Source organism: Perca flavescens, chromosome 15 (genome assembly GCF_004354835.1).
Source record: "Perca flavescens isolate YP-PL-M2 chromosome 15, PFLA_1.0, whole genome shotgun sequence".
Taxonomy (NCBI): Eukaryota; Metazoa; Chordata; class Actinopteri; order Perciformes; family Percidae; genus Perca; species Perca flavescens.
The window spans coordinates 26,300,912-26,320,699 of NC_041345.1; the positions used below are offsets into that span (position 1 = coordinate 26,300,912).

Genomic DNA, 19,788 nt, shown 5'->3' on the forward strand with positions numbered 1-19,788 from the left:
TATTGTGACGGGTGATGTCACTCACCCCACTAAAAGTATAAGATGATGAAGTTAGATTCGACTATAGTTTTCATTTGAGGGTTGTATTAAAGGTACTCTAAGCGATGTCGGGTGACGTTACTTCTTGTTGACGTTCAAAGAATTTTCAAACAAAACGAAGACTAGCTCGCTCCTCCCTCCTCCTCCTTTTGCTACTTTGGAAATCAAGCGCCCCGCCCACTGCAGCACAATGGCTTAAGGATGTAATGCTGTTTTTACATCTAGAGAAGATTCCATTTAATTCCACACGATGTGCCCTGCTATGACATGAACTTCCACGATAACCTTCGAAGTCACTGTGACTTCTAATGTGACTGTTATCACCACTGTTCATCACGCCCCCAACCGGCCCGTCAGACACCGCCTACCAAGAGTCTGGGTCTGCCGAGGTTTCTTCCTAAAAGGTTTTTCTTGCCACTGTCGCAATAGCCACTGCTAATGCTTGCTCTTGAGGGAATTGCTGTAATTGTTGGGGTTTTGGAATTTATAGAGTGTGGTCTAGACCTACTCTGTCTGTAAAGTGTCTCGAGATAACTTTTGTTATGATTTGATACTATAAATAAAATTGAATTGAAATTGAATTGAATTTACAATAAGAGGCTCTAACAAATTCCTCTCAGTGTGGGAATCTCTATTGTCATACTGTAGCAACCTCCAGGCCCTACCGGTGTTGTGAGTGACCATCCTGGCCGACTCTGAAGGAATGACTGCCCCCCCCTCCATACTCGAGCTACACTATATATAAACACCTGGCTATAGTATTCCCCTATGGTGTGTCATGATAGAGTTTTGAAGGCGTGCCGTCCTTCACGGAAATCATATTTGTTTATGTTTCAAGTCTAAGTATGTATTTTCTTTATAATTGTCTGCATTGTTAATCATTTCTTATTTGGTCCAGTCAAGGTGGGATGGGGCGGGCTGGGAGGGGATTGTTTTGTGTGCAAGAAAAAGAAAAACTCATAAAAAAAAAAAAAAAAAAAAAAGGATCATGGGAGTTCTTATCAGATAGTTTATGTACTCTTCAGCAGAGCAGCACCCAAAGGCCTAAAGGTACTTTTATGTTTCTATTGCCATATGTGCATATGTGTACTACAGCAGCATCAACAAGGTTGTTTGTCATGCTCGTCCACTTGGCTCCAGGCGTCCAGGACGTGGTTCCTCTGCTCTGAGCTTAGTGACAGCTTGTCCTCCGTCCCGCCGATCTCCACCAGCACAGAGCAGAACCGTTCCAGCTTTGACGAAGCCTTTGGACTGCAGGCCTCCTTCTGTTCAAATAAATAAAGTTAAAATGTGTACACTGTCCAGCAACCAGTGCATTGTAATTCATTCTGGCAGACACACAGTTACTCACAAAAGGCTGGAGGGTGAACAGTGGAGGTTTCGTCGCTGGTGAGCGTTATGTGGGGCACGATGACATCCAGCGCATCATCGCGGGCCTCCACGTCGCTCTGGTACGCCTCATCCGACTCCGGATCGGGCTGCCCGGGCTGAACCACCTCCTCCTCTGGACCAGGTCCATCGTTTACAATGTCCTTAAGGGAAAAGGGTCCAGATTCACCCGTGCTCTGGCCAAACAGGTACTCTAGCCCCAGCAGCTCGTTGGAAGGGACATCAGCGGGGGCTCCGCAGTCTCTCCGAATAGCTGCTGACGGCGGGTGTTGAGGCGGTCGATCAGTGCCGTCCTCTGCCTCCAAACACGGCACCCAAGCTCCTGTCAGAGTTCCACCGTGCAACGCCACTCATCAGGTAACCCTGATAGGGCCGTGCTGCACAGTGGGGACCTGAATAGAATAGAGCACTGCTTTAATAAATGACCCACAGGGGCAATTTGGCTTATCTAAACCATACAATAGACACATACACTATAGACATAAATACGAACATTAACACAAGTACAAAGTCAGCATCATCATCACTGTAGTTGTTGTAACCTGTCACCAGAACCATCACAAGAGGCTTCTAATTGCCATCACAAATACAATAATAAGGTATTCAAATGATGACATTTTTAATTTGTTACAAGTGTACAGGCTACTTTTGTGTACCTGGAATCATGTGTGGAAGAGTTTTGTGGACATTTGTAGAAGGGCACGTCCACATTGTTGATGTCTGTGGTACGCGCCACCCTGTACGTGATCGGGCCTGGTGGATCCTGGATGCACTCCCGGTGTCGCTGCCGGCTCGCCCCCATCTCATCAATGGCCTCTGGAAATACAGATTCATACAGAGACACAGTGTGTTATGGTCATTACCTATGCTACACTATCTGTTTCTAGCTGTTTTGCACGTTGTCTTTAACACCAGGCGTTTTGAAGAGGCTCACTCCACTCTGGTCCAGCCCAGCGGGACCTTTTAGCTCCAGAATATATCTTCGGCTAGAGCCGACCTGAACACAGCGTACTTGCAGTGTGCGTATGGCTGCGTCAAACCGGTGGATCCAGCGGAAGATGTCCAGACGCACAACCATACCACTGTCTCCCCAAGGCTGGAACAAAGTCTGCGTCCCTGTTGGTCCCTGTGCAGGGCAACACCCACGGTCCACATATAATATTTTGGGAACAGCTCGATTGGCCAGCCGGATCCTGTCCGTGACTCCACGGCACGTTGGTTTCAGCTTCTCGGTGGACTCCTCGCAGGTTAGCACAAACAAAACTATCTGGGACTGCTCGTTTTTCCGATGCTGGTCAACCACTCAGCTGAGACTTTGCCCTCGCCAGACAGCTTCTTTACCACCTAAAAAAATATGTGACGTTTGTGATCACTTCTGTTAGATTCTATTTCTATTAGATATATAGATTCTAAACATGACTGCTAATGTTTGACATCATACAGAATAGCATCATATTTGTGATTGACATACTTTCTTGGTGGAATCCATTTTCAGCGCAGTGCCAAAAGTGGAGAGGATCTGGTTTCCGGTAATCCTGCACATTGTTGGCCTCTGCCAGCAGGACGGGGTGGTGCAGGAGCAGCGGATGGAAGCGCTCTCTGAGGAGGTGGAGCCTGGAAGGTGTGTCCAAATACAGAGACAATCCCTCCGGGTTCTGATACAGTCACGAGGAGTGGGGTGTACAGATCCTTACGACGAAGGTACTCCTCGTTATGATTTTCATGTTGCTGCCGCCACACTTTAATCACGGTGTTCCCTTGTACCAGGCAGCAAATACGAAGGTTTGAGAGCCCTTCGTCTTCATCTTCTGAAGACAATTAGCCTTCTACTCCAAGGCGGCAGCAAGCATGGAGGGGCGAGAGCCCTTCGTCTTCATCTTCTGAAGACGACCAGCGTTCTACCACGAGGAGGCAGCAAGAAAACAGGGCTGAGAGCCCTTCCTCTTCATCTTCTGAAGTAATCGCTGTGTGTGTTTGTACTTGCAGTTTCGAAACGGCAGTATACAAACGAGAGATCATTGAGAAAATGTTTAGATCCATTTTTGGACTAAAATTCTTTGCAAGACCTCGGTCTTCAGGAGATATGGACTCTTCTTCGAGGAAGTCCAAACAAAGGGGTGAGAGACCTTCGTCTAGTGGAGGCACCAACCATTCTACCATCATAAAGGAGCGCAGGCGAAAGGGTGAGAGCCCTTCCTCTTCATCTTCTGAAGACAAGCACTCAAGCAGCCTTCTACTCCAAGGCGGCAGCAAGCATGGAGGGGGTGAGAGGGGTGTTTGTACACTCACTCGCTGGTGAGGATGGCAGGGAACAGAGCTTGGTGAGCCTCGCTAAGTTGTGATAAAATAGCGGAATCCCACGCAGTCCAGCGACCCACTGTCGCACCTTCCTTGCTCCTGCCTGCCTTGGTACAGGACCTCTGCCAGCATGGTGTACCAGCTGGAAACGTCGCAGATGTGGTGTACCTAAAGTACAGATAGAGGGGAAAAATCAAAGGCCAAAGCTTTTTTCTTGCATGTTTACATAGATAGTATTGGGTATTTAACTGAAAATGTATAACTCTTTACAAAGATGAAAGTGAGGTATACCCAGGTGTGGTAGCCAGACTTGTACAGGTGCAAATTCTGTTGGCTTCAAGGTGAGAGGAGCTCTCAGTGTATTCAGCGAGGAGGTCTTTCCCCCACTGGTTCCCCACCTCTCCCTTCCGATGTGGGTTTGGACCTCTGACTGGTGCTTCTCAAGCATGCTGTAATTATATAGGGTAAACGTGCTTATGTTTAATCTATACTTACCCATACATTTTAGGTCAAATGAAAGTCTAATGTCTGGGTGTTTATAACCAATTTATATCTGTTTTCACTTTTATTTCATAAATGGCATTTGAAAAAGTGACCAGCTTTTTAGCTTTGTTATTAAGGCAGAAAAAAGGTAAACTTCCAACATGCCTTGTAACGTGAGGCTTGGTTTTTACTGCAGAAATAGACCTTAAATGCTTTTCTTTCTAAGCTTGTTGCTGCTACTTATTGTCTGTGATTGACTATGGCGATGTTTTAACATATGTATGAATCTTATTAATGGATTCACTCCTTAAATACCATTTGAAATGCAAAAGTAGGCTGAAGGTGTTGTAGAAGGGTACATCAGGTTGTAAATGCTTTGACTGAGCTATTTGATACAAATACCTGAGTCTTCTTTTTATTGTTGGTATAATCGTGGTGTGATTTGAAATTGTATTATATATATATATATATAAAAATATAAATATATATATTGTGCTCACTCATTTGTAGTGTGTGAACATTGCAGAAATGAGAGATTTCACATTGTTCCCTCCATGTAAACACTCCCTGTATGAACCACACTGTGCTGCTACTGTAATGATATGAGCATATGAGCATGTGGTCTGTCTCGCATGCTGAAACTCGGTTTGATTTCAAAAGAAAAAGTAGTTCTTAAGTGGTATTTTAAGATATATCTTCAGTTTCATTGCACAATACATGTGCTTCATTTTTTTTTTTAAATCATTTTTACCTGCACTTTAATTTGTTAAGTTTTAATTTGTTTTTTAATTGTTTTTAACTGCTCTTTAATGTTTTATGTAAAGCACTTTGAATTTCCCCGTTGCTGAAATGAGCTTTACAAATAAAGCTGCCTTGCCTTCAATAACTTAATATTGACAAATCTGACTGGCTTACATTAAAAAGTGCTACTTATGTGACAAGTAGGTTAAACATCACATAATAAAAAACAGTAGTTGAATAGTAGAATAGTTTTTTCTGGGTTTATATGTTACTTATACCCTACTTCAACTTAATACCATCAACATCATGAGTTAAACTGCAATTAAGATGACTAGTACGGTGCCCGTTGAAAATACGTCTGTTTATAACGGGCCGACTGCTTGGCCTGTGGTATTGCTTCTTGTAGAATTCTTCAAAACCAAACTGTACCCCAAAATGACTTACAGAAGGACCCCAAACCACTGCAACTCCACTGTATAGCCTATACTACTGACTTACAGTGTAGGCTACGTCTACATCAGAGGAAGACATTGTACTACTGTATTTACGTATTAATTAACGCTGCAGATTCAGAATGTATGTAATGAGAGAGACAGAGAGAGAGAGAGAGAGAGAGAGATAGAAATGCCAGACAGACAGACAGACAGATGTTCCTGCAATTTCTAGATAGACGAGTAAAGAAAACTTTGCATAGATAAATAATCAACAAAAAAAATTGCCGGTGCAACACAGGTGTCTTCTTACTTGATGGTTTTATTTCTTAAGGTGCATAACAGTGACTAACGTTTCGATGTATGATTACATCTTCATCAGAGTGATTGGAGAGAATGGGGAATGAAGCCCTTAATACGGATCATCAACCGGTGTGATTGTGCACAAGAGGGGCGGTGACAATCTAAAGTTACACCCATCTCAACCAAGGTGTTACACTCAGTCATCAGTCGTTAAAGGGCAAATGCCCATAACCAAGTCAAAAATACATACAAATATAAAAAGTATATAAAAATATTCACAGAGCAATGGGGACTAAAAGTATAATTATCTTAGATACTATACTATAACATACTTTAACATTAGAGAAAGCAAGTCAGATTAAATTCTTCATTTAAACCTAGAGGTTCTAAAGTGCCAAGTGTATGTATCCAAAAAGCTTCCCTGCGTAGGAGTTTATTAATAATATCACCACCCCTGGATGGGGGTGTGATTTTCTCAATTCCCCAGAACCTCAGTGATGCAGATTGGCCTGCTTATAATGCCTCGCCATGGCATAAGTTACGTTCTTAAACCATCAAGTAAGAAGACACCTGTGTTGCACCGGCAATTTTTGGGGTTATTTTGTGCTGTCGTGTCCTGCCTTGGCTGCACCGGGTTGTTATGGTCTGCAGAAGTGCAGAGAACTTCCCCCTTTTTACTGAATAAAGTAGTTTTGTGTTTAAACATGCAATCAAAAAAATGCACAGCCAACAACGGTATTGAATATAATATGCTTACTACTTCATGTATCCCACATCATTTGCGACAAGCCAGTGGAAGGGTGCATTGTCACACTGGCCAAAAGGGACTAGGAGCTTTCCCAGGCACAGCTGACACGACGCTGCAGGGATGCCCTCTGCTCGAAGGAGCTTCTCTGCGTGTGTCAGGGCGATGTCCTGGAAGAGCAGCTCCTGTGGAGGTTTAGGGAAGACAGCAACGGGCCTCTTCAGTCGCCATCGGTACGGCCTGTCGACGGTGTGCAGGGGCCTCTGGGTTGACGATGCGGATAACTGGGGTTGCCATCTTCACTTATAGATACTGAAACACACTTAGACACAGTAACAAGCAAAACATTATTAGTTTTATTTTAACATTATTTTATATTATGTATTCAATTTCATATGGCAATGCATTTTATGTTAGCGTACAAAAGTCAGAGCAGGACGACAACTGCTCAACCCTGATGACAGCTCTTCAGATAAAGATAACTTTGAGGTAGAGTTCATATAACTTCTGAAGTTGACATTTCCATCTACTTTTCAGCCCATTTCCCTCTGGCAAAGTTTGTATGCCATATTTCCACTCAAAATCAGTTAAAAATCCTCTGCCCCAAAAGTTTCCAGTAAAACATGTCTATCTGACAATTTCTATTTGATGAAATGCATTCCTGAGACGGCACATGCTGTTATAGCATGAACAGAAACATGAATTAGGTTAGTAATATGCAGTGGCGTCGCACCCGTGGGGGATGTGGGTGTTTTAACACCCACACTTTTCCCGGTGAGAGGGTTCAACACCCACACTTTTTCTGCAGTTTTTCCGCAGGTTTGCACAAACGCCTCGCGTCGAACTGCCGCCGTAGCTACGTCGTAGGCTGTGTGTAGCGATAGCAACGCTCTGTTTTTCATGGCAACGGTGTGTACTTCGCAGCGGTCTTAATCATCCCGCTGCTCCGCGATCGCTGTCTGCACCCTGTCATCTCATATACTCAATGCATATACCGTTGGAAAGCTCTCTCCTCTACAATGCTGTCGGATCCAAATATGGCAATTTCCTTTTCATCAGCAAAGAATCGTGAAAGCAAAAGGGGGATTTGATTCTAAAAGCGCAATCTCATTGGCTGATGCCAATTTCTGACAACGTGATTCGCTTAGAATGGTCACGTGACGTGCTCTGACATTTCTGCGGTAGTTCAGAATGTCAAAAGAAGTGCGTCGAAAATGGTCGAAAATCACCTCAAAGAAGACGAAAACAGTTGTTATTAGTAAGAAGAGCCAGGGGATTACACACTGAGACAGCAGATGATGAAATGCCTTCACATAGTACGTTGATGTGTCACCTGTCGTTCAGAAAGCAGGAGTTTTCAGACAGTGGAGGTAATCAGACTCTCTCTCTCTTTCTCTCTCTCTCTCAGCAGTTTACAGAAATTCATAGCCTACAATACATGTCATATATTAAATATGTAGGTGTCACATATATACTATTCTAATATAATTACTATACAATACTAAACAAATGTGTAATTTTGGGATCCTAAGTGGTTGTGAGTCCCCCAGGCTGTGGCAGGCAGATCCATGTTTAGCTGTCAGTAGAGCTGCTGTCCCCTCTCCTAGGAGAACTACCAGCTTCTCTTCTGTTGTTAACTTTGGGAAGTTTTATTTTTTGGGCTATTTTTCCAAGGTGTAAATCTCTTAGTGAAGATAGTTTTTCCCAGTGGAGGAGGAGGTGCATCTCTGTCTGACCCAGTTGGTGGTCACTGAGCCTGTATTTAGTATGGATGGTAACTGCACCTTTTTAACTTCACTAGCAACGTTAAATGAAAGCTAATATGTACGACTAGTTTCCCATGTAAGAAGTATAACGTTCTGTAACATTAGCTACATCATAGCATTCATAATAAACGGATCATAATATAATAATGTATGTGGTAATTTGCATAAATAGCACAACAGATCTAAACATAGGGTATAGCCAGGTGAAAATGTCTTGTTGACATATAACAGTAAAAGACTTAATGTAAAGGTCTGAATGGAACCCATTTAGGCTACCCATGAGCATTAATACATACAGGCAGGAAGAAGTACTTTAAACCAGTATTGATTATTGAGTGTATTAAACCAGTATTATTATTGCAGAGATGGGGTTTGGGGCTGAGTCAGTGGGACTGTTTCTGGGAGATGAGTCTGAGGGAAAAACAAGGGTAAGGAGAATGCAGAAGACAAAAGGTAGGTAAAATAAAAAAGTGAACCCCCGGAAACAGTCCCACGGACCCAGCCCCAAACCCCATCTCTGCAATAATAGGCTAATTAATAAATGCTGGTTTAAAGCACTTCTTCCTGCCTCTATGTATTAATGCTCATGGGTAGCCTAAATGGGTTCCATTCAGACCTTTACATTAAGTCTTTTACTGTTATATGTCAACAAGACATTTTCAGCTGGCTATACCCAATGTTTAGATCTGTTGTGCTATTTATGCAAATTACCACATACGTAATTAGATTATGCTCCGTTTGCCCATGTTAACAAATAGTACAACACCGATCTGTCTACACAGACTTTAAACGCAAACTTATTTTTCGTGTGTTTTTATACTTTTCTAGTATCACTCATTTAAATGGGAAGCTTTTTATATCGTGTATGTTATACATTTTGTACCCCTCTGTCATTGTATCCATCATTTTTATTGTTAATAAACAAATCACATCCATCCCCCTCACTTTTGAAAAGCTTGCTACGCCCCTGGTAATATGTAAAAAGTGAATGTTTTGTGACTGCAACAATAAGAATAATTACAGCAACAATAACTTTATTCTACAACATGATTTTTCAACCAATAGTTATGGAATTGAATGACAACTAGGCTGACTATGCTTTGTCTGTCATGACAAGCTACTAACGTTAGAAATTAGAAAAAATTCGATAGAAATATTGTCGTAACCTTAGTGTTTAACAAATACAATAGCTAATTTAAAAGGCCCACGAGTAACGTTAACGTAGGCCGAGGACGGAGATTTGAACGAGACACTGACATTTAACCATTGACATAATGCATTTAACTAACAAGCAGTAACGTTAACGTAACCGGCGTACACTATTAACAATATTCCGTAGTGGATACACAACAAATAAAATGTAATGTATTATTTAAAATGACTCACAATAGGCTGAGAATATTTTAATGAACGATTAGCGGTAACTCTAACGTTAACGTTATCTGTCAAAAGGACTTTTAACTAGCTAGCTAGCTAGCTAGCTATCATAGATACATACATAGTCATACATATACATGTACATGTACATATACATACATATATTCGTTCCAATGAACAGCAGTAGCCAGGCGACATCTAGCTAGTTGATACCATTAGCTATCTTTTCCCAAACGATCAAAAAACAGTGAGTGTAATGAAGAATGAATTATTTCAGGCTTAGTAAAAATATAAATTATTTCATTTAGACTTACCAGAAATACTGTAGGCTACGATCACCGGAGACCTCCGTTGACCGCAGCGGCAGGTTCAGCTTTGAATGTCGGCGTGTGATTGGTAGCTGCGGTCAAGAATCCCACGTTTCCAATTGGTAGTCTACAGTCAAACGGAGCGATTTAATTGGGGGAGTCTACGGTCAGTCGACGAATCAGAACCCGTAACTGAACGTAGACTTTGCGTTGCGTAGACTCAACTTCTGCTTTTATTTAAAATCAAAAACAAAACAAAACAACGGCACACAGAGTTCCTGTACCTTTGAACACAATCCTTTGGAGAGGTAAGTCGCACTTTACAGCAGAGCTAAAACTACTTTTTTACTCAACTCTTTCTGTTAAGTAGAGCCGTATTTTGTTGGGGAAGGAGTACATTTACTTTCCTCACAATTTTCTGTCAAATAAATATCTTTTTTGTATCAGTTATATTCCAGCTATCAGATGTGCTGTCTGTGATCGGGAGATGCAAATGCATTTTGTCTCTTGCACAAAACAATTTTAATTGTTAAATGTTGCATTACTTGTTGCCTAAATTGCATGTGCACAAAATTGACTGCGTAAGTGTAGCTAGTGTTTCTTTGCACTCGAGGAAACTTTAAATTGAGTAACTTTTATACTCTTTGAATTGATTAAGAGGTTTGCAGTCCCTGCACTTGTGACATTCTGCAGCTTCTATCACAGATCACATGTGAATTAAAGATTATTTCTCAAACGTATGACTAAATACGTCCTGTTTTAAAATTATCTGTGGGTTTTTGATCTAAAACAAAAATGTCTTGTTGTGTTACGGTGAATGTGTCTTTTGAGATAGCTAGCTAGTTTGGAAAACACTGCTTTCATTGTAGTGTTTTTATTATTTGTATTATTCTTACCAATAGTAGAAATATTGTCTAATATTATCATTCTCACTAGCCCAATGACGGACTGGCCATCATCTATGGGCCGCTACTGATAACAAATATAGATAGATAATAATAATAAAATAACAATAATTTGTCTTGTTATTTTTCAAAAAGGTATTTTTCAAAAAGTTATTTTTATTCGCGAACGTATGTAGAAATACTACACTACCCACAATCCTAAGAATTGCAACGACGTCATTGTTTGTTCCAAGTCGCTGTTGCCATGGACATGTACAGTACAGTACCATGTACCCCTGAACGAGAGCGAGCAACTAGCTACAATAGAAGTCTATGATAGTTTCAAAATGTTTCTTTTAGCGCCGAATCCATTATCACTGACCACCACCAAGATAAAAGAAAATGAATTGCGGCACGAAACGACCAAAGGGGGGAGCCGAGAAAAAGAGAGAGAAAACAAAGATAGCACCGTTGGTGAAAAAATGCTAAATTAAGTGATTTATTTTCCAAACAAAAAGAGTGTGTTGCTTCAGATAATATTAACGTTAACAGCTGCATATTTTGGTGAAACTGTTGTAGCCAATTTGAACTGTAGCCGTGCATTGCTCTTTCCGTGTTTTGGTGGAGCTGTTGTATTATGTAGCTAGCTAGCTAGCTACTGTGCTCCAACGTCGAGCCGTTGTATTTGTGCTGGCTGTGCCTTTAGTGGAGCGTATCATGTCGTAGCACCGCCACCTAGTGGTCTGCAGATGCTTTAAGATGTTAAACTGTTGTCGGCACATTTTAGCTTTTTATGTTGGGTTTTTTTTTGGTATGTTTTATGACATTTGTGTGACGTTGGTGCATATAAATAAAATGGCATTAAGTTAATTTGACTTATTTAGCGGCTGGCTCTCTGCCTCGTAACGTTACTGTTCCAGGGTTTGTTGAAGTTTATAGGTTGACATGGCAACGGTACACCTTTCTGCTACGTTGATTTGAATGGAAATGGCCTTTCTATCCATTTTATTTCTATGGGTTGGTGTGGTCTGAAAATAGGGCCCGTGTGTTTCACTGCTGTAGCCTAGCCTACTAGTTGCAGCTATAGTATGTCAATGGATATATGTACTGTTTATGTGTCTGACATACATTAATACTTGATTGATTTATTTGAAAGTACATACTGTAGTCTGAAGTCTATATAATATAAATATAATAATAATAATAATAATAATAATAATAATAATAATAATAATTATTATTATTATTCTAAGTGATATTTGGGGCAGACCTTTTGCATTTTTTTCAATAAGCACAGTGCAATAATAATGTGTGACCAGAGAAATATTTCTCAGTTTATTTAAGTTCAGTTAGAAGGTTTAGTTAAGTAAAATAACTTGCTTAGTGTGCTGCTTGAAACAATAATGTGATTATCAGTGAAGTAATTGCTGTGTGTGTTTGTGTGTTTGTACTTGCAGTTTCACAGAGCCAGTATACAAAAGAGATAATTGAGGAAATGTTTAGATCCATTTTTGGACGAAACTTCTTTGCAAGACTTCGGTTTTCAAGAGATATGGACTCTTCTTCGAAGAAGTCCAAACGAAGGGGTGAGAGCCCTTCGTCTCCTGAAGACCTCAACCCTCCCACCATCTTGAGGGAGCACGGACGAAGGGGTGAGAGACCTTCGTCTAGTGGAGGCACCAACCCTTCTACCACCATGAAGGAGCACAGAGAAAGGGGTGAGGGCCCTTTTTCTTGTGCAGAAAACCAGCCCTCTAACACCAGGCAGCAAGAACGAAGGGATGTGAGCTCTTTGTTCATCGTGGGCACCAACCCTTCTGCCATCACAAAGGAGAGCAGGCAAAGGGGCGAGAGCTCTTTGTCTTCCTCTTCTGAAGAGGATGAGCCTTTTACCACCAGGCTGCTAGTACGAAGGTTTGAGAGCCCTTCGTCGTCATCTACTGAAGATGACCAGCCCTCTACCACCAGGCAGCAAGTGCGAAGGGATGTGAGCTCTCTGTTCATCGTGGGCACCAACCCTTCTGCCATCACAAAGGAGAGCAGGCAAAGGGGCGAGAGCTCTTTGTCTTCCTCTTCTGAAGATGATGAGCCTTTTACCACCAGGCTGCTAGTACGAAGGTTTGAGAGCCCTTCGTCGTCATCTTCTGAAGACAAGCAGCGTACTACTACAAGGCGGCAGCAAGCATGGAGGGGTGGGAGCCCTTCGTTGTCATCTTCTGAAGATGACCAGCCCTCTACCACCAGGCAGCTAGTACGAAGGTTTGAGAGCCCTTCTTCGTCATCTTCTGAAGATGACCAGTGTTTTACCACCAGGCTGCTAGTACGAAGGTTTGAGAGCCCTTCTTGGTCATCTTCTGAAGATGACCAGCCTTGTACCACCAGGCTGCTAGTACGAAGGGATGTGAGCTCTCTGTTCATCGTGGGCACCAACCCTTCTGCCACCATGAAGGAGAGCAGGCAAAGGGGCGAGAGCTCTTTGTCTTCCTCTTCTGAAGATGATGAGCCTTTTACCACCAGGCAGCGAGTACGAAGGTTTGAGAGCCCTTCCTCCTCATCCTCTGAAGACAAGCAGCGTACTACTCGGAGGCGGAAGCAAGCACGAAGGGCTGAGAGCACTTTTTCGTCATCTTCTGAAGACGACGAGCCTTCTACCGCAAGGAGGCAGCAACAACGAAGTCCTTTGTCCTTCGTAGACATCAACCTTCCTACCACCTTTAGGCAGAATGGAGGAACTGGAGAGAACCATTTGCCCTACATTGACATTGACCAGCCTAGCATCTGTTGGGAGCACGTACGAAGGGGTGAGAGACCTTTGTTTCGTGGAGATTTCAACCCTTCAAACACCTTGATGCAGGACGGACAAAGTGATGACAGCCCTTACTCTACATCTTTGTCTTCTGAAGACGACGAGCCTTTAACCACAAGGAGGCAGCAAGAAAGAAGGGCTGATAGCCCTTTATCTATCTATCTGAGTGCGAGAAAGCGTTTGGAGGAGGAGGGTTTAAAAAGAGAAAGAGAGAGGTGTGAAGAGATGAAGAGAAAGAACCAGGAGAAGGAGTGGACAACGTTTGGTCTGCGTTCAAGAATGTACATTTGGTGGCTCAATCGCAAGATAGAGCGCATTGCCAGGGAAATCCAATGTACCTTTGTGGAGGAGCGCTACCTCCTGCGTCATGGTAAGAAAGTAAACTTACATTTTGTCACATAACATGTCATACAGGTGTATGTATAGCCTCCTTTTAGATCACAGTAGATCAGTGGTGGAACAAGTATTCAATTTCTTCACTAGTAAAAGTCCCAACACCACTATGTAAAAAAAAAAAACTCCATTACAAGTAAATGTCCTTCATTTAAAGTCCTAAAAAGTGAAATTATTATTCAGTAAATTCATTGAAAGTAAGTAAAAGTAGTCAGAAAACCAGCCCATGTGACTAATACAGGCTAATTACATTACATTGAACCGTTACAATGAAACACACAAGGTGTGTTAATTAGAGGTGTTGCTCGGTGTTTTTTGAATTTTTGAGAGAGCCAGGTTAGCATCTTCTTTATGCCAAGCTAAGTAAAATCTGTTTACATCTGTTTACACTGTCAGAAATGTATTTTTATCTCACAGTGGGCACATATTCCTTTCATGAGTTCATTTATTTATCTTATTTAATTATCATGGAGAACAAAGGAAACATACTCAGTTAATCTAAGATAGCTCTTATCTCACTTATGGCACCAGGCCAACATGGATTTTTAAAAACTTGCAACAAAACAAATCTGTTGACTATTTCCTTGTGGGAGGGGTGCGAGTGTACAACTGGACTCCAGACTTAACCTTTCATATTGTGTTGGTTACAGATCCCCTCGGAAATCCAGAGAAAATGGCAGAAAAAGAACGGCTGCTTGACCGAAGGAGGGACCTGGTCGTGTACAAACGCAGACAAGAATTGAAGGTGGAGAGGGAAGTGATGAAGCAAAAACTGTTACGCAAAAACTCAGAAATCCGACAAATGTTAAATCTTGACAAAGGGCCAATGCCAGTCAGGTCTCGTAAACTCGAATTTGTTAAAACCTATCCTAATTTAGCTTTGGTTAGGTTCTGGCCGTAGACCTTAGGGTTAGGGTTAGACCCTAAAGACAGTAGAAAGAATAAAGTAAGGCAAGAATAGGTTGAAAATAGTTTATAAAAACTTTGAAGAAGGGCACCCGGGTAGCTCAGTTGGTAGATATATATATATTATATATAGAGAGAGGTTTACTCCTCGACATGGCAGGCCTGGGTTCGACTCCGACCTGCAGCCATTTGCTGCGTGTTATTCCCCCCTCTCTCTCTCTCCCCTTTCATGTCTTAGTGAGCTTAGTCCTGGGGAGGAGGAGGCGGTTTGAGTTTGTTGAACGGAGGGATCGAGGGTTAGTTAGAGGGGTGAGTAGTTCTTTCAGATGGGGGGGGGGGGCATTTCCATAGATGCACTGGTGGGTAAGGATTATATTCAATCGTGGCGGAACCAGTTTTTCAGCATCTGCTAAGGTGAGTGCCTACAGGAGCCTCTGTTCCAGCTGATGATGAGAACAGGTAAACATGATGATGATGATGATGAGAACAGGTAAACATGATGATGATGAGAACAGGTAAACATGATGATGATGATGAGAACAGGTAAGCATGATGATGATGATGATGATGATAATAACAGGTAAACAGGAAGATGATGATGATGATGATGATGAGAACAGGTAAACATGATGATGATGATGATGAGAACAGGTAAACATGATGATGATGATGATGATGAGAACAGGTAAACATGATGATGATGATGATGAGAACAGGTAAACATGATGATGATGAGAACAGGTAAACACGATGATGATGATGAGAACAGGTAAGCATGATGATGATGATGATGATGATAATAACAGGTAAACAGGATGATGATGATGATGATGATGAGAACAGGTAAACAGCCCAACCCATTTTAACGTTTCATTGCATTTATTCAGATGTAGATTGTATTCATCTTTTGTTTAGAAGTTTTTTTACCATAAGGAGCTTTTTATACTTATCTTTTAAGTTAAAGTAGCAATACCACAGTGTCAAAATACTCTACTAGAAGTAAAAGTACTCATATATGATACATTATGAAAGTGAATTATTATTGCAGATGGTGAGTAAGCAGCATTGTATTGTTGTAGCTAGTCGACAGGTTGCTCATGTCACGCCCCCGCCTGCCGTGACTTCTGCACGGTGACAGTCTGGGGGGGGGGTGTGTGTGTGTGTGTGTGTGTGTGTTGTGTTTTTTTTTTTGTCTGTGTTTCTGTTCCCGCCTATATGTTCCACAGAGTGAGGAGGACACGCCCCCCCTGTTGATTCTCCCCACACCTGGTACCAATTCCAGTCGGCGCCCCTGCTACTCATCCTGGTCCATCATGAGCCTTCAGATGCCAGTCTGACTTACCCCTCCCTGCTGGATTGTTGCTGACCACTGAGTATGCTTGTTCACCAGCCTTCCAGAGTTGGATCTAGTCTAGTTTCTTGTTGTTGTACTTCCCTGTCTGCTCCCTCCCTGACGCTACTAACTGGAAGATCTCTGTTCTCCGAAATAACCCCCCCTTCAGAGTCCTCTGCTGCCAATAGCCACGCCCCGCACTGGAACAGCAAGTCTGCAGCCGCACTGAGGAACACAGCCCAGCACCCTCACTGCCAGTCCAGCCATCTTTGGACCCAGCACCCCCTCTGCCAGTCCAGCCATCTTCAGACCCAGCACCCCCACTGCCAGTCCAGCCATCTTTGGACCCAGCACCCCCTCTGCCAGTCCAGCCATCTTCAGACCCAGCACCCCCACTGCCAGTCCAGCCATCTTTGGACCCAGCACCCCCACTGCCAGTCCAGCCATCTTCGGACCCAGCACCCCCTCTGCCAGTCCAGCCATCTTCGGACCCAGCACCCCCTCTGCCAGTCCAGCCATCTTCGGACCCAGCACCCCCCTCTGCCAGTCCAGCCATCTTCGGACCCAGCACCCCCCTCTGCCAGTCCAGCCATCTTCGGACCCAGCACCCCCTCTGCCAGTCCAGCCATCTTTGGACCCAGCACCCCCACTGCCAGTCCAGCCATCTTTGGACCCAGCACCCCCACTGCCAGTCCAGCCATCTTCAGACCCAGCACCCCCCACTGCCAGTCCAGCCATCTTCGGACCCAGCACCCCCACTGCCAGTCCAGCCATCTTCGGACCCAGCACCCCTCTGCCAGTCCAGCCATCTTTGGACCCAGCACCCCCACTGCCAGTCCAGCCATCTTTGGACCCAGCACCCCCTCTGCCAGTCCAGCCATCTTTGGACCCAGCACCCCCACTGCCAGTCCAGCCATCTTTGGACCCAGCACCCCCACTGCCAGTCCAGCCATCTTTGGACCCAGCACCCCCACTGCCAGTCCAGCCATCTTCAGACCCAGCACCCCCACTGCCAGTCCAGCCATCTTCGGACCCAGCACCCCCTCTGCCAGTCCAGCCATCTTTGGACCCAGCACCCCCACTGCCAGTCCAGCCATCTTTGGACCCATCACCCCCACTACCAGTCCAGCCATCTTCGGACCCAGCACCCCCTCTGCCAGTCCAGCCATCTTTGGACCCAGCACCCCCACTGCCAGTCCAGCCATCTTCGGACCCAGCTCCCCCACTGCCAGTCCAGCCATCTTCAGACCCAGCACCCCCACTGCCAGTCCAGCCATGTTCAGACCCAGCACCCCCACTACCAGTCCAGCCATCTTCGGACCCAGCACCCCCTCCAGCCATCTTCAGACCCAGCAACCTCACTGCCAGTCCAGCCATCTTCAGACCCAGCACCCCCACTGCCAGTCCAGCCATCTTTGGACCCACCACCCCCACTGCCAGTCCAGCCATCTTCGGACCCAGCACCCCCTCTGCCAGTCCAGCCATCTTTGGACCCAGCACCCCCTTTGCCAGTCCAGCCATCTTTGGACCCAGCACCCCCTCTGCCAGTCCAGCCATCTTTGGACCCAGCACCCCCCTCTGCCAGTCCAGCCATCTTCGGACCCAGCACCCCACTGCCAGTCCAGCCATCTTCGGACCCAGCACCCCCACTGCCAGTCCAGCCATCTTCGGACCCACCACCCCCACTGCCAGTCCAGCCATCTTCGGACCCAGCACCCCCACTGCCAGTCCAGCCATCTTTGGACCCAGCAACCCCTCTGCCAGTCCAGCCATCTTTGGACCCAGCACCCCCCCACTGCCAGTCCAGCCATCTTTGGACCCAGCACCCCCTCTGCCAGTCCAGCCATCTTCGGACCCAGCACCCCCACTGCCAGTCCAGCCATCTTCAGACCCAGCACCCCCTCTGCCAGTCCAGCCATCTTTGGACCCACCACCCCCACTAACAGTCCAGCTATCTTTGGACCCAGCACCCCCTCTGCCAGTCCAGCCATCTTTGGACCCAGCACCCCCACTGCCAGTCCTGCCATCTTTGGACCCAGCACCCCCTCTGCCAGTCCAGCCATCTTCGGACCCAGCACCCCCATTGCCAGCCCAAACTCACAGCTTCAATAAAATAAGATTCTTTACCACCTACTCCTTAAAAGTAATGTTTTTCCTCAAATTTGGAGAGAAGCTGCATCTGCTTTATCATGGATAGAAAATTATGTATTAAGGAGAAGAAGATAAAGAGGTAATTAGTCCTTTTGTTGGAACAATTCGATTATAGATTTAGATTTGAATGAAAAATAGATTGTTTGTAATAATAATAATAATAATAGGTTTTATTTAAAGTGCCTTTCATGACACCCAAGGTCACTCCACAAACAATAAAGGATATTCAAATTATAGTCATCTTATAAAGGTGCTGAGGTTCACACCAGGGACATGCAGCAGGCCTTTTGATAATACCTAATTATAGTTTGACTGTTACATATCTAGTCGTTCTGATTGGCTGCTGTTATTTAATTTGAATGTCAAATGGTTGCATTTTTTTTTCAAACCTGTAAATATATATAATTTCTATTTACATGGCTTTTTTGATACCTGGGAAACTAATACATGTATTGTTTGTCATTCAATGACTTGATTTTTTTATAACAATAGTAACAACAATAAAAGGCCTATATTAGGGCGTAATCATTAATATTCGGGGCAATTAGCCTACATAATATTTGTTGGGGTAGTGTTAGGGACCTGGATAATGGATAGGGGGCGCTGGCACAAAAAAGGTTGAGAACCACTGACTTAGAAGGTAGTTAGTCATTTTCACCAGTGCCGTCTCTGTGCTATGATGCTTTCTAAATCCTGACTGAAAGTCATCAAATAAGCTGTTGCTGTGTAGAAAATCACATAACTGATTGGCGACTACCTTCTCAAGAATCTTGGAGAGGAAGGGAAGGTTAGATATAGGTCTATAGCTGGCTAAGACCTCAGGATCGAGGGTGGGTTTTTTCAGAAGAGGTTTTATCACAGCTACTTTAAATGACTGCGGTATATAAGCTGTTAATAAAGACATATTGATCATTTCTAGTAACAAAGTGTTAACCATGGGTAGCGTGTCTTTAAGTAGCCTCGTTGAGATGGGGTCTAAGAGACAGGTAGATGGCTTAGCTGAAGAGACCTTTAACATTAATTGTTGAGGGTTTATAGGATAAAAGCAGTTTAAGTATATCTCAAGTCATTTAAAGGTGAACCGTTAGAGGTTGAGGGCAAGAGGTGATGAATAGTATCTCTAATTGTTATATTTTTATCATTAAAGAAGCTCATGAAGTCATCGCTACTCAGAGCTAGAGGAATAGATGGCTCAGTAGAGCTGTGGCTATCTGTCAGCCTGGCTACAGTGCTGAAAAGAAACCTTGGGTTGTTCTTGTTTTCTTCTATTAGTGATGAATAATAGTCTGGTCTTGCATTTCTGAGGGCCTTCCTATAGGTTTTCAGACTGTCTTGCCAATCTAAACAAGATTCATCCAGTTTGGTGGAACGCCATTTACTTTCAAGTTTTCGAGAGATTTGTTTTAATTTGCGAGTTTGTGAGTTATACCAAGGT

General features: G+C 43.7%; 1 protein-coding gene and 1 long non-coding RNA gene across 6 annotated transcripts; one reads left to right on the forward strand and one right to left on the reverse strand.

Moving 5' to 3' along the window:
• Nucleotides 1–560: 560 nt before the first annotated feature.
• LOC114569530 (uncharacterized) lies at nucleotides 561–9,950 on the reverse strand. Of its 2 annotated transcripts, none has more exons than XR_003694404.1 (7): nucleotides 9,887–9,950; nucleotides 6,442–6,751; nucleotides 4,018–4,175; nucleotides 2,900–3,894; nucleotides 2,085–2,772; nucleotides 1,391–1,820; nucleotides 561–1,304 (listed from the first exon to the last, which is right to left on the reverse strand). It is a non-coding gene; the product is annotated as an uncharacterized LOC114569530 (long non-coding RNA). The 2 variants fall into 2 exon arrangements; XR_003694405.1 differs by lacking the exon at nucleotides 9,887–9,950 and adding an exon at nucleotides 7,425–7,500.
• LOC114569529 (uncharacterized) lies at nucleotides 7,261–14,940 on the forward strand. Of its 4 annotated transcripts, none has more exons than XM_028599420.1 (3): nucleotides 7,261–7,799; nucleotides 12,222–13,940; nucleotides 14,614–14,940. In XM_028599420.1, the coding sequence occupies exons 1-3, from the start codon at nucleotides 7,733–7,735 to the stop codon at nucleotides 14,862–14,864; spliced, it is 2,037 nt and encodes a 678-aa protein (XP_028455221.1). In that variant the 5' UTR covers nucleotides 7,261–7,732; the 3' UTR covers nucleotides 14,865–14,940. The 4 variants fall into 4 exon arrangements, with proteins under 4 accessions (XP_028455221.1, XP_028455222.1, XP_028455220.1 ...); XM_028599421.1 differs by lacking the exon at nucleotides 7,261–7,799 and adding an exon at nucleotides 10,008–10,188; XM_028599419.1 differs by lacking the exon at nucleotides 7,261–7,799 and adding an exon at nucleotides 11,017–11,238.
• Nucleotides 14,941–19,788: the final 4,848 nt, after the last annotated feature.

What these genes read in the sequence shown, in the direction of transcription:
- LOC114569529 (XM_028599419.1), top strand. Translation starts at nt 11,112, where the DNA reads ATGTTTCTTTTAGCGCCGAATCCATTATCACTGACCACCACCAAGATA. An exon ending in AAACAAAGATAGCACCGTTG is followed by an intron (nt 11,239 to 12,221) that starts GTGAAAAAATGC and finishes TTGTACTTGCAG; the next exon opens with TTTCACAGAGCCAGTATACA. An exon ending in GCGCTACCTCCTGCGTCATG is followed by an intron (nt 13,941 to 14,613) that starts GTAAGAAAGTAA and finishes TGTTGGTTACAG; the next exon opens with ATCCCCTCGGAAATCCAGAG.